This window comes from Denticeps clupeoides, chromosome 7, assembly GCF_900700375.1.
Source record: "Denticeps clupeoides chromosome 7, fDenClu1.1, whole genome shotgun sequence".
NCBI lineage: Eukaryota > Metazoa > Chordata > Actinopteri > Clupeiformes > Denticipitidae > Denticeps > Denticeps clupeoides.
Window position 1 is genome coordinate 6,756,337 of NC_041713.1, and position 17,140 is coordinate 6,773,476.

At 44.0% G+C, this 17,140-nt stretch overlaps 1 protein-coding gene across 17 annotated transcripts in view; it reads right to left on the reverse strand.

Moving 5' to 3' along the window:
* The window catches only part of LOC114793594 (RNA binding protein fox-1 homolog 3-like), a 306,221-nt gene that overhangs the window by 17,583 nt on the left and 271,498 nt on the right, over window positions 1–17,140 (reverse strand). For 15 of the 17 annotated variants that reach the window (XM_028985594.1, XM_028985580.1, XM_028985581.1 and 12 more), the window contains 5 exons: window positions 11,623–11,766; window positions 8,463–8,516; window positions 6,918–7,010; window positions 6,067–6,127; window positions 5,227–5,280 (listed from right to left, as the gene is read on the reverse strand). In XM_028985594.1, coding sequence (XP_028841427.1) covers window positions 5,227–5,280; window positions 6,067–6,127; window positions 6,918–7,010; window positions 8,463–8,516; window positions 11,623–11,766 — 406 coding nt within the window. The remainder of the gene's footprint in view (window positions 1–5,226; window positions 5,281–6,066; window positions 6,128–6,917; window positions 7,011–8,462; window positions 8,517–11,622; window positions 11,767–17,140) is intronic. The other 2 variants (XM_028985589.1, XM_028985588.1) reach the window with 1 other exon arrangement.

The window sequence follows — 17,140 nt, forward strand, 5'->3', positions numbered from 1 at the left end:
CATACACAAAAAGCCTTGCAGTGCCGTTTTGTTCAAATTAATCAAGAATATTGACCTTCACTTGATACAGCAACGACACCGCAATTCTTCATACACACTAACACACACTGTGAACCTGTGGTTATTTTTGTAGGTCCTCTTCCACCCCGACCTCAAGGGCCTCCTATCTAATCACCAACTCATGGGGTTGGGGTAATTTCAGCTTCCACCCATGGTCAACTTGAGGCGTTCCTCCTACCATCCTTTAATATCTAACCAACCGGCCTTATTTGCCCATCCATCACAAACCACTCGCTTCCTCTGACCAGAGGCATGATGGGAGAATTTGGGGAGCTAAAACACAGGACATGAAACCTGACAACAACTGAACACTTACACTGTGGAAGCAGATAAGAGAAGGAGAAGCCCCTGGAAACTGGAACGCCTGACCAATCACAAGCTTTCATGTATTTGAGTGTAATTCCCGTTTACAGTGCTCCTGCATGGCTATAATATACATTTGAAAGCAATTCAATCTCCAAGTTGTCGTAACAGCACCTCATGACAACTGTTATTGTTGTTTATTTTTACCTTTTATGGATACAAATATAATGTGGTATATAAAAAGGTTTACCAAAACAAATGACCAATTTAACAATTTTAAATAAGATGAGTGTCTATTAGTAGTTGGGGTTAGTAGAGGTTAAATGGCCAGGTGGAGAGTGCGGTTGGACGACTTCCTCCATCCGGCGCGTGCGACAGTGAGACGAATTGGTTACGTTCAAAAAAAGAAAGAAAGATTCCGGTGGCCTGACTTCGCGCGCGCCCCACCGCTAACATCACGCTCCATTAGCACTTCCCGGCGCGCTGTTCACCCGTCGCGCACCTCGTTACGCAGAGCCACGCCCCCTACCTCCACGCCAGTGAGGAAGCTGACGGGCTGCAGCGACTGGCCTGGCTCTGATTTACAATCCTCACCTTGACATTTAAATTTGTCTCTGACTTGCATTGAAAAATGGCTAAAGCCCCATCCACCTGAAAATGTAAAATCCGAGCCTTTCTCCAGATTCCGTTTCTCTCTGTTATTTTTGTTTTGGAATCTGTATGCAACATACAGCCCGTGATATATGTGAACATAAACTCATAATGAGCTGGCGATAGGGTACAGCGATTCAGTAATAACACATAAATCAAAGGGCCTGTCACACTCTCCCGCACTCACGAGGAGCAACAACGGCGGCAGAGCAGGCCGCTGCGCCCGGAAGGCGAGGAATCTTCCGGAAAGACTGATGGGGAAAGTGTGAGCAATGTGTGGACAGGCAGAGGGGAGGTCACGCCGAGCGGCAGCTCGTATGTCATTCGTGTCAAAGCAGTAGCCAGGAGTTCGTCGCCTGTCCGACCGTGGTTATCCTCAAATGGTGAAGTCGTCTTGAGCGTGGAAAAAAAACAAAACACCCTAAAAAAACATTTTTCTGCTCTCTTGCACCTTTGGAAATATCATAATTCATGAAGGGTTGTATTTACAAGTTTGATTCAATGTCCCAAAGTACCAAATCCAAAGCTTTTTGGCTTCCGAAACACCACCATTACAAAGGGTGGTAGTAGCCTAGTGGGTAACACACTCGTCTGTGAACCAGAAGATCCAGGTTCAAATCCCGCTTACTACCATTGTGTCCCTGAGCAAGAAACTTAACAGCTCCAGGGGGGGACTGTCCCTGATTGTAAGTCACTCTGGACTGATAAATACTTTAAATGTAAAGCAACATTGAGAAACAGTAGCATAGGCAGTTTCAACTAGTCTTTATTTCATATATGAACATAAAGAACTGCCATCCACCGTTTATTTAGCAGAAAAAACGCAGTAAGTGCTGACATTGTGCCACATTATCCATAAGATATCATGGAAATTTAAACACACAGCAACTGCGAGTAATGATGGAAAACCAGAGGGCTCCAGGAGTACCATGAGTTTGAGAACCAAGGCTCTAACCAAGTCCATGTCATGAAGTGAAAGCTAGTGAAATAAATTTGAAGCATCTGGGTTAGCTGCTTAGCCAGCTAGTCACTGTGTTTTTTTTATGATACGTGTTACGTGTTTTGCAGAGTTTCTTTGTTCAGTGTTTGAATGCATGATGCTTTATGATTCCTGAAATTGGACGTATGCTCTTACAAGAGACACTTGAAGGCATCATCCATCAAAGAATCTTTTCCCTCTTTCCTCCAGCTCCTCTCCTCCACTCGTTGCCGCTCTTCTGACCCTTTTCTTGATCTCTCCCCCCCTCCCCCGTAATGCTTCCTGGATGGAGGATTATCGCTGACTGTAATCCACGCATTAGGGATTTGAAGAGGCGCTTTAATCTAATCAGGAGAACTAGTGCTTAATTATCCTGTTAAAGCGCTGCGCCGACAATGAGGAAGGCCTTTTCAGTGCATTAAGACGCCGTTCAGCTTCTAATTCACTCATTTGCGCAGCTGCTGGCTTCTTCTGCGTAAAAAGAGGAAGAAAAAAAAAAAACTTCCGGAAAAAGCCCTTGAGTGAAGTGCTGCTGTCATCTCCACCAGCTTCCCTGGGAGTCCTGAGATCCGAGGTTCCTTCATCAGAGACTTTAATTGCTGCCTTCCCGTACGCATTAATATCAATATTTGTATGAAATGCACTAAAGAGTCATCAGCGAGTCAAAGGAACAGAAAAAAAAAAAAAAAAACAGACACCGACACCATAAAGAAAAGGAAGACAATGAGAAAAGCCCTGGCACACTTGGAAGGGGCTCATGGGAAGGTTTGGGTTGCAGGAGACATGAGTGAGGACGGCGCCACGCACCCCCACCCCACCACCCCACACCCCGTGCTCTCCCTCTCCCTTCTCCCCCACAGCTAGAGGTTAAGAGCCGGGAGAGGCTGCGGCGGAGCCCCCATCCGTCATTCTCCTGAATGGGTTTTGAGGACAATAAACCTGTAGCGCGGGGAACGGATGGAGACGGAGTGCGCTGTCAGCGCGGCCTGGCGATTTATGGCCCCCCGTTTCGGCCAATCTCCTGCGCAGGAATGAGCGCTGATAAACAGTGATTAATTTCCCTAACGGCACCGGCCCTCTCCTGCCTAAAGCAGCATTAAATGCAGCTCTGATTATTCCACACTGTACATGTGAGACGGGAGTCATGGGGGTTTATTACATTTACTGTTTTTCCGGCTCTTGACTCTTTTTAGGTGTTAGTTTTGTGTCTTTTGTAACAAGCTAACAATACAAAATGACTAACATATAAATTACAAAAAGCGAGACACAATTTATGAGTTTTGTTTTGTCTGCCTCAACATTGGCCCTCAACGTCTGGTCGGAGGAAGAAATCAGATATTTATGTTTCACATCGAGCCCAGCTGGCAGGCATATGTTGTGGTTTAGGCTTGGCAAACTTCGGCTCCATGTCAAGACGACTTGAGAAATTAGCGGCCAATAAATCATACGGCCCCCGGCTCTGTCTGCCTATGGTGGGACCCACATTCTGTCTGATTTATGGGATGATTAGGGAAAGTGTGTGTGTGCTTGTGTGAAGGTGCACAAACAGGTACATGTTAACCTGTAAATGCTGGTGAGACCAGGCAACTCATGCATTCCATGGTATCATTTCCAGGACTTTTATGAGAATATTCAAATCTGTACATAACATGTATGAATGTGCTTAAATATTCAGACAGACTGGTCACAAATTCAACAAGAAACAAAGTGTCTAATTAAGGCTGTGGCCTGGTCTCGATAAGAATTCAGAAGAGCTGAAAAATGCTGTTTCTCCAGGCACTGCCTGAGAAATCGCTCCAAAAATCTCTTACTGATGTAGAGATCGGTTGATTGTTATAATTTACATGAGTCAACCATGAAATGTGAGATAAAGGTGATCAGTCACAGTCACATATGTATTTGTAGTCAACCTTTCTTTTTCAAAAGAGGGGGTTTACGTTGAATGGCATACCTTAAATGTCTCACTTTGTTTTGAATTAATTGCAGGGTTAAAAAAAATCCCAGTGGAATCTTGAAGCAACAGGTGTGTGTGTGGTGATAGGGGCGGGATTATTCTTATCTGCATATGTGTCGGAGTGAATTTACATTTGGTGATGCTAATATACTTATACACACCCCAGAAAAAAACCTACATATTATTCTAAACAGTGCTGGCAAAATGGATGTGTGTGTGCAAGTGTGTGTAATAGTCTGAGGGGTTCGTGGAGGCCAAGACTGAATGGGGGAGGGATGGAGGAGCGGAAGGATGAAGAGAAGAGATGGGCCGATGAAATAAAAGTGATGGATGGCTGCTTTCTGTCAATGACAGTTATTTAGAGATCTGCCGTAAAGCTGTCCGGGGAATGAACAGATTTTAGTCTAATGAGCAAGAAAGGCTGGCCGTTAAAGCGGTGCAATGCGCTCAGCACTTCTTCCGAATGAAATAGTACCATTTCCCACTCATTAAAATGCAAAGGGCCTTCATATAACACACAGCAATAAAAAAGAAAAAAAAAAGTGGGGGAAAGAGACAAGAAAATCCCCCCGCCGAGTCCAACGTTACAACCGGGCTGGCAGGGATGCCAGCCCCCCGCTGCAGGGAAACTACCGACAATATACCCCCTCGCTCAATCTCCCCTTATTCTGTTAGTTCTGTAAAAGTCAATCTGCTGTACTTGGCAAATCCATCTAAGGGCTACAGAGCGCACAATCTGATAGCGGCTGCCGGGGTGACTTACTCTTGAAATTGCATGCACGCACACACACACCCACCCACCCACGTGTGTGTGTGTGTGTGTGTGTGTGTGTGTGTGTGTATATATATATGATTCCCCTGCCTTTGCTTTGAGCCAGCAGCATCCTCACAAGCCCTTGGATCAGATCGGCTCTGCATTTCCCCTTGCGCTCGGCGCAAGACCCCGGCTCTCCAGCCCTTATCTGAAGGCACCTCATTCAGGATTCACTTTGATTTTGATGAGGCTGACATGATTTCTGCGGCTGGTTATATAAAGGTGAATCACTTCCCCCTTCCAACAGAGGGAATGAGGACTCGCGTAGTCCATCTGGGTAACAAATAACACCGTTTTCCTTCGGAAAACCTTACATATTATGCATTTGCTGGGCTTAAAAGGAGCGAAAATGGGAGGAGCCTTCAAAGAGGGGAAAAAAAAAAAACCCCGCTCATTCCCAGCTCTAGGCAGGCTCAGTAAAAGCTTCTGCTTTAATAGAGAATCAGCAGGTGCAGAGGGTCTTACCAGCGTACAGTTCAGGACCATAGACAGCTCCCACCACTGGATTCAGCTTCCAGCCTTAAGAGAGAGGAGACAAAATGAAGCCACTAGTTACAGCTGCCAACCCAGAATGCATTCTGATTGCAGTTAGTCTCCTCAGTTGCCTTTTTTTTGTTTGCTTTTTGCTTTTCAGAAACAGCCAGTCCTTCCAGGATTTCTTTTAGCATTTAAAGCAAATTCAGCAAACTCCCAGTAATTTTTCTTTTTTTGGAATTTTGTCCAATTGCTTTCAGTTACTTTCCTGAAATAGTCTAATTGGGCTTCAGTAAAACATCAATGTTACATTCATATGTATGTTCTTGATATCATCAGAGAACAATCAACAGTATGCATTAATCTCAATAGGCTACTATGATTTCTTTCCCTGAAATATCACTGCAAAAAACAACAGACCCGTAGTGTATTTTTTAGAAAAGAAAGAAATGTATGGCATTATATAATAACTGATGCAAAGGCAAAGTATTCACACTGGAATTAAGTGAAAGTGAAAAAAGTGAAGTGTTTGTCATTGTGAAACACTGTAGCACAGCATACAGCGACACAACAAAATGTCTCCTCTGCTTTTAAGCAGTGTGCAGTCATGACAGGCGCCCGGGGAGCAGTGTGTGGTGCCTCAGTGGTACCTTGGCGGATCGGGATTCGAAACAGCAACATTCTGATTACAGGGCCGCTTCCTTAACTGCTAGGCCACCACCGCCTCATGAGGCATATATATGATATGATGAGATACATTATTTGAAAAAATTCAGGATCCTAAAATCAGTCCAAACACTGACAGAAAAGGCTTATCTTAGGATATCTTACCATTTGTGTAGGGATTTGCCACTTTTTTGTTTGTCATCACTCGTGCTGTTGCATTATTCACCTGCCATCCAACAGAGAGAGCAGAAACACACCTTGTCATTAGCAATGCTCAACTAGATCAACATTTCATTCATGTCACATTGCATGCACACATTGCAAAAAAACAAAACAAAAACAAATAAACAAACAAACAAACAAAAAACATGCAGAACATGACTCTCTGCTGAAGATTGAGCATTTGACCCCATACTGGACCTAACTGGGAACAAGCACAGTGCAATTTCTGTATGTGTGTCTCTGTGTGAATGTTCCTATGAAAGGTTTACGTCAAAGATTAAAATCATTAACTGTTAACTGTACAGTAGAATTGGTCATTACTCTGTGCAATGAAATTCTTATTTTGCTGCTCGCACAATGCCGAAAAAAGCAAGTAAAAAAAACTCACAAAAAAAAAAAAAAAAATAACAAGAAATGTGCAAATGTCCATGTCTACTGTAAGAAGGACCATGTGACCATGGCTGTATATACAAAACAAGGTTTTATATGAAACAGACAACCTCATAATTTCCTCCATCCACAAAACTGAGGACAAGGTAATGTGCATTATTAAAGGATGCAGAAAATATGAACAGGCAACACAAAAACAACTGGCAGGCATCACTGTGCAAACGCTTTCCAGGAGTCACCAGTATCAGGCAGATCTGCATTTCCTGCTTGATGGTCGAATCAGCAAGACACACCAACACACAAACAGGCATGCAAAATAGGTGTAGGGGAAAAAAAATGATCTTGAACAGCAGGTTGGGAGGAGATGAACAGAGAAGTGGAGGAGAAGAAAAGGAAAAAAGCACCTCTATTTTGCGTCCCTCTACGATTGTACCGTTTAGTTTCTCCCGCGCGCGGTCGGCATCTGCGCTCGTTTCGAAAGTTACAAAGCCAAAGCCCTGCAGATGATGGCCACGCACACATGTGCACACACATACATTCACACACAGCACAGAGGGAACAGGAGAGGGGGAAACAGAGAAAGAGAAAGGAGGAAAAAGGCCATGGTGAGTAGCAGGATGGCTTTTTTTCTTTATTAAGTGCAGCTATTAATGTAGCAAAAAGGACAGAAACCAGAAAAATTGTCACACAACATTGGACAAAGAAAAAGAAAATTATCTGCAAATTTTTATTCTGTTCTCTCACACAGGCTGAAAGAATTGGCAAGTCAGCTTATTAAAAGTTGATTAAGGGACCTGATTTATATTAAACAGTAATTACCAGTAATTACATTTAGGGTGAAATTATCCCCCATTTACGAGAAAGTGAAAGCCTTTATGAGAGTTTATTATCCATATATGATGTGTCCCTTGCTCCACCCCTTTCTCTAATTGGCCAAGAGCGAGCATGTGATCTTGCCCATCAGGGAGCTGGGCATTATGGCTTCAGTGTAGCGATTAGTGCATGAAGAAGTAGTTAGAGAATGTGGAACTGCATGCAGCTGCAATACATATAAGTGCCACCACACACTCACACACATACACACGCATAACAAATTACATAACTTTCAGAGTGTGAGCTCTGCATAAATAACAGACAAACTACAGGGATTGCACTTTGAGGGAAAAAACGAGATAAAGAAGCACGTTCAAAACAAAACCGAGGGGCAAAATTAATCCTCTGGACGTTTTACAATGACTGCAGTTGCCCTCACTTTCATCCCTTTTTCTAAATCATGCACAAATAATTAGCTTACACAAAGGGAGCGCTGTGCTGATATTTTTCAAGGCGGACAAACATATTGAATGCAATTTGCCAAAGCTTCATAGGAAATTGATTGTTTATTAATGACCTGGTAGGTTCATTATATAGCAGAGCAGGGGGTGTGCGAATGGAAGAAGGAGCAGGCGAAGGGGGCAAGTTGGGTGATGGTTCTGCAGGGCAGGTTGATCCTCTGCTCCATTTTTCTGAGGTGGGGATGGCTGGTCAGTGCATTTTTGCTTAGGTGGGTGGGTGTAGATGTACAAGAGAGCTAAACGCTTCACCGACAACCTGCTCAGAAAATTATAAATAGATAAGCACCATTAAAGCCCCCGATGTTGCGGCCTGTGCCTTTTAATAAGTCGAAGGTGGGGTGGGCGGGGGTGGCGCGGTGCAGCCAATTAGCTGAAACCGAGCCAACTGGCACCATTCTGCAGATGTCAACATGGGTTCTTGCTGGTGGCTACGTGTGACCTGATGCAAGATCTTGCTGGTTTAGCATGTAGTGAGCGCCTGCCGTCGGACTCCTTGCCTTTGATCAGGGTTGAGTCAGATCAAACCTGCGTTTTCTGAGGCAAAAACGATCAATCGACACCAAGGAGATGGTGAAGAAAACAGGACATGAAAAGCAGCGTGTCTCGTTCACGTACCTTGGATCCTCGTTCGTTAAAGATGATCTCCACGTCTAAAATCTTGCCAAATTGCTGGAGAGAGGAGACAAAAGAGAGATGTCAGGAAGTCAGGGAAGATGTGTTCAGGCCAAAAGTGAAGATCAGACATTCGCTGGGTACTTTATTAGAGATACATTTCAAAGGTATCTTGGACCACCACTGACCACACCTGATCTAGTTGTGGTCGTAGGATGTCTATGCTGGGGACTCTATGCTGGGTGTTTATGTGGAGTTTGTGATGCGTCTGGGGATTTGTAACACTCCTTAAACCGGCAAACGAGTGAGCAACAGGGTTTCACCAATGCAGGTGCTCCTGCTCCATCTCGTGTGCTCGGCGAGAGAGATTGGATTGTTGGTCTCATGGGACTATTGTGCCCAAACATTTGCCTTTAAGATTGTTAGGCGTGAAGAAAAAAAAAAGCGCAAGTTCCTCTTTAATGATTAGCAGCAGAGTGACTTTTAATTGCTGTCTACAATGACAGTATTATTTCATTAAAAGTAATTACCCTGTCAAGTGTTCCACATCGCCTTCATTTTGGTGCAATGAGGAAGAAATGGGTTTCTGTGCGGTTCACAGCTGATGGCGACCAACTGTTGGGTGCTAATAGGGCTTGGAAACAGTCAATTTATCTGTTCGGGCTATAGGTGTTGTGTCGTAGGGAGGCATTGTTCAGAGAAAAAGAAAAATATGTCCTCTGGTTTAAAACACAATAGTCATGTAGTATTCTTTGGTTCAATTAAAAGTACAGTTTTCTATTGGTCAGATCTATTGGTCAAAAGTACAGTTTTCTAATTGTGCAGGTCAGATCATACCGTCTAAAATAGGCTGACATTGAGCAAGAATTATTTGACTCTGTGGAAATAAAGAGCATTTAGGCCATTTTGAATAGTTTTGTCTGAGCGAAATTATTCGTCAGCTTGGCCATGCCCTACTGTTCCGTGAACTTTTGACCCTGAATGTGATGCCAACCACTATGCCTGATACTTTTAAAGCTGCCTAATGCAAAAATGCGACCTGGCCTCACATTTTTGCAGAAATTCATAATATCCAAAAATGAGAATTACCTACAGTGGAGACGAGCAGCTGCAGGTAAAAGGCAAAAAACCACGATATATTTCCAGAGAGCCTATTAATATCTCCTCCTTCATGTAAGAGGTCATCTATAATATGCTGACCCAGCCTTCTGAAGGGAACACCACCCATAACATACGTTTGCAGCTCCAGGCTGTTCTCTTGTGTGTGGCTGAGTGAAGTGAGAAGGTGAGTACAGGGAATTGTCCCAGATGTTTAAAGTGCCCAGTTTAAAGCACATTTGGATGCTTTAGGCCAGAGACGCTGGACAACTGATCATTAAACCCAGAAAAACCTGATATAATCCTAATACTGGCCTACCTTCGCTAAAAGACACAAGTAAAGTCTTTCGCTAACTTTCAGAAAGACATAGCAGTTCTGTGTGGGCGTGCAGAAGAAAGCACAGCATGAGAACTGTGATGCTGCGAGAATATTCAGAAGAAGAGATGGCAGTGCTGAAGGGCCACAATGAAGAAAGGAGTGCCCGAAAGCGGCACAGCGTGAGACGGATCTTTGGAAGCGCCACTCTCTCTTCCCACCTCTTAAACTCATTTTACCTTGCACCCCCCCGCCAGCTCTCAAGTGTCATCAGACTCCCGCTCGCTAATAACAGATTAAAGTCCGCCGTGGTCGTATTAATGAAGCTTTCGCTCTCTGCCTTGTTAGTGCCGGTATCATTAGCCTATGGCGCGGCAGCGCTATATTGCTAAACATCCATTAGTGCCATGGCTTCTCCCTGCAGATATGATGGTGAATCATTTGTTGGACTGGGGTTAGAATTGCAGGCAAAGGCAACCATTAGGGATCTTGGGGGTCTTACCTGTTTTCTTTAGCATCACCTGTTTGCTGTGCTGGGGGTATAGCTCGCTTTCGGCACTTCTGATGCTATCGGGTGCCAGGAAGATGGTGCAATGCCAAAGTGATGGAATAGGGCGAGCCAATAAATCCCCAGCTCCCGCCACAATCAGAAGACTAGGTGTGCCTACCGGAGTTACGTTCGTAAACCCATCCGCGGGGCACAGACTAAGCCTACAAAACTCATTACCGTGCCGACCACGGAATCCACCAAACGAAGCTACTTTGGAACAAGCATACAATACAACGAACAGCAGAAACCGTCCAAAGAAAGGAGGCACGTTGTGCATTATTTATACTGTCACTCTGAAGGCCCCTCCTGTAATTAATACCATCAGTCTGACAAGGTCTTCTTAAACCTGCTTTCCCACCATCACAGCCCAAGGCTATCTGAGGCCCAGCTTAATGAGAAACATTTGGATGCAATATTTTTTGGCAACCTTTTCCAACAACAGTCCAATATTTTGATTGAGCTTGAATTGAGAAGCCCTGGAACGCAGACAGCGTGTGATCTGCTAAGTACATTGGTCATCATCTATTTTACAGGTGCACTTGATAAATATTGCATACATCCATTAATTTGCTCAGAAGCACCATTAATCTATCACAGGGGCGATAAAAGATGGATTTGCAAAGAAACTTTTCTTCCCCTCCACAGCCCGAGGGTCTGGATCCGTCTGGAAAGGAGTTATTCAATAACCAGAGCTCAGGAGAGCCGGCACCCACTAAACTCCACACCTTCATTTGATATATTCTTATATATCTACATTTCTGGCAGTCCTTCACTGTTTCCAGCCCAGCTCCATTGCAATTTCTGCCAGTTACCAAAGATGGAGGATGTACCAGACGATCCAATCTTAGAAGGAAGTTAAAACTCACAGGGTGTGTTGTTTTAAACCAAACCACTGTCTGAAAGAGTCAGTCTTACCCAAAAATGCTGACAAAAACAAAAACCTTAGCCACTTTCCCACATTTCCCAGACTTATAAATTAATCGTGATTAATCATGATTCGTTTATTGCAAACAGTCAGATGAATCAGTCATGTTATGTTGCTACATTCTACTTTCTGTAGTTTGTAACCGGTTCTCCTATCTGCTCTAGGAATATTTTGGCAGATTGACCCTTTAGTGGGTGATTCAGTGTCCCTCTTCCAGAAAGATGCCTTTCTCAAGCATTACAATGTTTACCAGAGGTGGAACAGAGGAACTTACCCCAAACATTTGCCGCAAATCGGGGTCACGGAAGCGGAAGGGGATGTTCGAGACGTGTAACCGCTTGGGCTGCTGTTTTTCTGAGGAGTCTGAGTGCTGGAGCTGGAGCTGCTGGGAACTCTCTGTTTGTGTCACATCTTCTGTCTGCCGGAGGGAATCAGAAAGACAAAAAGATGGGTCCATGTCCCTCATTAGTCCTTACTGTACCTCCTGGGGTCACGCGAAGAAAGCCTGAAGAAGATGAAGAAAGACGGAGAAATCAGTGGACAGACTGATTTATCACTCCTGCTATTTTTTAGATTTGATGAGGTAGTGAGGAGCCGAAGACGAAACATAAACAGGCCAATGAGTTATGACGCTCTAACCAAGGTCATCAATTACAAATCTGAGTATTAATCTCCTACATTTTTTGGAACAAGGCAAGAAGATTGAGGGTTCTGACAAAAAGGCGTGGATATGGATTTTACGGCTCATGCCATGTCTGGGCTAAAGACACACGGCTGATGGGTAAGAGGCCCTGAGCCCATGCGCTCATGGAGTCTCCATCATTATGCGAACGCGATGGTGATGATCCAACACAAAACAATGCATCTAAAGTTTGTGATGGATCCCATTTTATCTTTTCAGTTTATTTCACACAAGTGACAAATGCAGCCCAGAGCACTGAGCTCGTCTTTCCGAGCACGTCACACACTTTCTAGAGAGTTCCAGTCTCCCCGCATCGCTGTGTCATCTCTGTGTCATTGGCAGGCAAGGCCCTCTGTCGTCGCAGCAATTCATTAGGCCCGCTGCGAGCGGCATTCCTCAAAATGAGACCGTCATTATCGGCCCAATCTGTCTTGCATGGCAAGTAACCACATCATTTCAGCTTGTGTTTACCGAAAGTGGGAGTTGGGCATCTCACCGAGGCGGGGCTGCTAAAAAATGACAAAAAGTGAGTGTGAAGCTGTGAGAGATTGGGTACGTGAACTGGGTAGAAAAAAATGATCGTAACCTAGCAATAATCAGTACAAAGTACAAATAATCCCACATGTTTTAATATCATGGCAAAAGTGCAAGTGTTGTTTTCTTTCATTTGAAGTGATTCACATGCTTCTCACTTCGGCTAACAAAGCACTGGATGTTGAGTCATTTTGAAGGCCAGTACAGATTGCACACCGATGAAATTCAACCACAGAGTGATAATTAAAATTTCCCATTAGAAAATAACAGCTTTCAAAATAACCCTCCTTAAAACTCACCTTGCCTACTTCAGAGTTCATTCATGTATATTAGCTAGTTATGCAGCTATCAATGAGCAATGCGACTGTCTCTAAATGTGTATAATTTTGTCTTTATTACATTTGTACACACTGTTTACCCTATTTGCAACTTTTAAATTTGTGCTTACCTCATGTTTATGTAAAACTTTTAGCCTTGAACTCTTATTTATGTATATCTCTCTTTTGTATCTATCAAATTTTAAAGTAGATTATAATACTGCCTACATATTACCTTGTGCAGCTTTCCTCTGTGAAATGTATTCTGCTATTTGTACTGGTACTTTAATTTTATGTAATGACAATAAAGTTTAAACTAATCTAGTTTATGTTAATTTTATTCAACAGAAATAAAAGTAAAAACAATGCAATGCAATAATACAAAGTTCTTTAAAACTGTGTCATAAATTGGCCTGTAACCTTGTGGAAACTTTCTGCAAGGTTCATTAAAACAATCCGGTTCTGGCTCTTCCAGCCCCTCTCTCTATGTCTGTGTGTGTGTGTGTGTGTGTGTAACTTGCGGAGCTGTGTAAAGCTCATGGGTGATCTCCCTCTGCTCAAGCCGGGGGATTTATTCATTACAATTCATCATCTCAGTATTATCATTATGATCATGATTGTAATGATGATCGCCTTTATTATTCTCATTAACATAATCACAATCTCCACTGTAATGGCCGTCATTTATTTGCTTTTATGGCCCATTCAGAGACGGTGACATACACTGTTAACACTGACAGTTGTTTGATTCAAGGTCCCACTCAGTCTCCCCTCCTGTCGCCCGCAGGCCCCTGCAGTACAGGCTGGAGCGGCAACTTTGCCACTTCCTACGGTTGGGAGATTGCGACTGGAAGCTATTTTCTTGGGGTCTGCAGGGGGAGGACAACATGGCCGCTCAGAGACTGAGCTGATGTGCCTTCAGAAGGGGGAGGTTAATGGCCTGAACCTCGGTGCACCAAGCCCTCTGTAAGATTCTGGGATGTCTCAAAGTAATGCAGTCTGGGAGGTCAATCTATTCCATCAGTCACTTGTGACCGACCTTTTGAACTCTATAAGTTAGAGTGGTTTGTAGAGGTACAGAGTGGTCTGGGTCGCTCAGACCACAGTAGAAACTCACACTACACCGGGGGGGAAAAAAACATACTCTCTTGGTTACATTCCTATCTGCTTTGCTTATGTCCTTGATTTCCCCAGACTGGGACATTTGTCCCAGAAATAAAGAAGTAAAGTTGCTTTGTTTTCAGTTTTCATCCTCGCTAAATCCTCGCTTTTCAACCAAAAAAAATGAACTGAACCTGATCAAACTTTGGTAATCTACTGTAATCTCTGTGGTCGCCGATGAGCATGTCCCATTATGTCAATATCTCAATGTCTTGAATGGCAGGGAAGAGTAGAAAATAATAACCTGACTTTTTTCGTGTGAAACCCCCTCTGGCGCCTCGGCACACCGGCACTTACCATCTCTCCACGGCTTGGGAAATCCAAATCTTACAGGCATGGGAGGAGGCGTATGGAGGAGTGTGTGCGTGTGTGTGTGTGTGTGTGTGTGTGTGTGGGGGGGGGGGGGTGTTGGGGGCTGCTGTCAGCTCCTTCAGCTCCTCCGCCCTCGCTTGTCAGTCATCCCCTCTTTAACAGACTCCCTGAGCCACTATTTTGCACGATCGCTCGGCAGGGAAAAGTGCTCGGCTCAGCGTTCCCACCCATCCGTTTTTGTTTTGGAGTGGCATTACGAGGGCATAATTGAAACGAACTGATTGGCTAGCTGCCAAGCAGGTAGATTACATCAGATTAACGAGAGACTGTGTGGGGGGAGGGGCTTTTTAATTTGACACCCCTCTCGCTCCACGTCAAAGATTTAATTTTTTTATTTTAGTTCCCATTTTTCCTAAAGCTTGCCCTTTCACCTCGTGTACACACACACACACCAGCGTCAGCATGTGTGTGCGTGTGTCTTTTATCACAATTTTGCAGTATGTACCTTGAATAGCGCTCATATTTGTGATGCAAGCAAGGGAGTGAAAAAAGATTTGGGGAAAAATTGAATACGGACGAACAACAGCGGCCTTCATTTGTTATCAGACGAAAGAAAATCCGGCTCAACCCCAGAATATTTCCAAGGCACAAGATAGGATTTTTTTTAAGTTTAGATAAAACTAATATGTATATATTTTTTACAAAGCCAAATGCAGAAGCCCTTTATTTTGGGCCACTTTTTTGGTCAACTCCAAACTTTAAAGCGGTGATCCGTGGGCGCGGGGGTCCAAACAGTTCTTCGGTGCAACGAAGAACTGTTTGGACCCCCGCGCCCACGGATCACCGCTTTAAAGTTTGGAGTTGACCAAAAAAGTGGCCCAAAATAAAGGGCCTCTGCATTTGGCTTTGTAAAAAATATATACATATTAGTTTTATCTAAACTTAAAAAAAATCCTATCTTGTGCCTTGGAAATATTCTGGGGTTGAGCCGGATTTTCTTTCGTCTGAGCAGCAGCGGTGTGAACCACACTGGCTGGACCCACTCATAAGCAAGGCTAGCAAGGTACCAGTTTACACAGTTCACAAACACTGATACATACATATATACACACACACACCCACACACACATGTTTGTCATGTACACATTTTCTGGACATCTGATTCTCTTTAGTAAGCAGTGTGTGTCCCAGTGATATGTGCTGGAGTGGCGCTGTGACACCAGTTGGTGGCCGGTAATCAAAGGCTGTCTGTCACCGAAAGCGAAACGGCTCAGGCCTTCATTAAACCACAGTGGTTGTCCAGCCTGGGCCGCCCTCCACCCAGGGGATTAGGATCCTGCCACCCCCCCCCAATCCCCATATCTGCTTTACAATTGCATTAGTCTGATCTCACTGTTAGGTCAACTTAGAAATGGTGAGAGTGAGGTGGGGAGGGACAAGAGAGTCTATTATCCTTTGATGGCGACCACTGGCTGGCAGTCTCTCCTCACTGCAGGCCCGGGGATTCAAATCAAATACGAAATATCAAGGGGACTGAAGCCGGAGACAAGAGAGAGATACTGACAGTGGTATAGCAGAGGAGGAAGGAGATCTAATGCTAATGCAAAGCATTTATATTATTTTACACAAAAACTTCTCAAATTGTTGTTTTGTGCATCGCGTGAGACTTTCATAACTGCTTAATTCCATTTCATTTCATGTAATTTGTAAATGGTGGCCCCACATGGCCCTTTGCTAGGTGTTCACTGTTGGTGGCAACAGGATGCTTGGGATGGTACTGCTACTACTCCTTGTAATAGACGAGTAATAATGATAATGACACAGTAACAATAACAAAGATGACCATATGATACATTAAAAGTCACCAATAATAATGAAATATTAGAAACACCCTTTCCATCTCAACATTAAGCACTCAAACTGCTTATCCAGAATCTAGAAGTGGAAAATAATTCCAAAATTTGGAATTCCATGTCATTATATTTTTAAAAAATTGTATCTGACATGTGAGCATTTTCTGCACGTGGGGCTTTGATTGCATTTTCGTATCTGTTTGGGTTAGAGGCTGTTAAGCCTCCAACCAAAGAGAGAATTAACAGCATTCTCAGCCATGGCCTGGATATTTTCACTCTTGGGGGGAGGACAGGGGTGAACGGGAAGGGTCGTAACCCCTGCTGCCCTTGTGGTGCCCTCCTCTTTCCAGAGGAGCCTTCAGCTAATGGGGAGAAAAGGGTCTGACTGAAGCCCGATCTCCCACAGGAAGCAGTTATCTGCCTTTCCAGAGGAGATAGACAGGGGGGTCGGTTGGGAGAGAAGAACTTTGGTTCAGTTAAGTCCGCATCCCTCTTATCTAGGACCACCTGGAGAAGGAGGTGAAGCTGAGGTTACATGGGGAAAAAAAAATCTATTATTTATTACGCATTGCTCGCTTCTCGCCGAACACCCTCTGACTTCGGCCGAGCTTCGCCGAAGCTAACTGAAGGTGAAGTCTCTCTTAAGTGGCAGAGATACGGCTGAGGCGAGATGGCAGCATCAAAAGAGGTATTTAGAGCAATGTGATCAAAGGCCCACATACATTAGGAGCTTATTGCCTAAGTGGACCGCTTCAGAGAGTGGCCTGGGTGGAAGCCTCGTTAAAATGTCCATGTCCTGCAGGCACAGGCAGCTTCCAGAAAAAAAAAAACACACACACACACACACACACACACACACACACACACACACACACACACACACACACATATATATATATATATATAAAAACAGGAGCCAAAAAAGATTAAGGA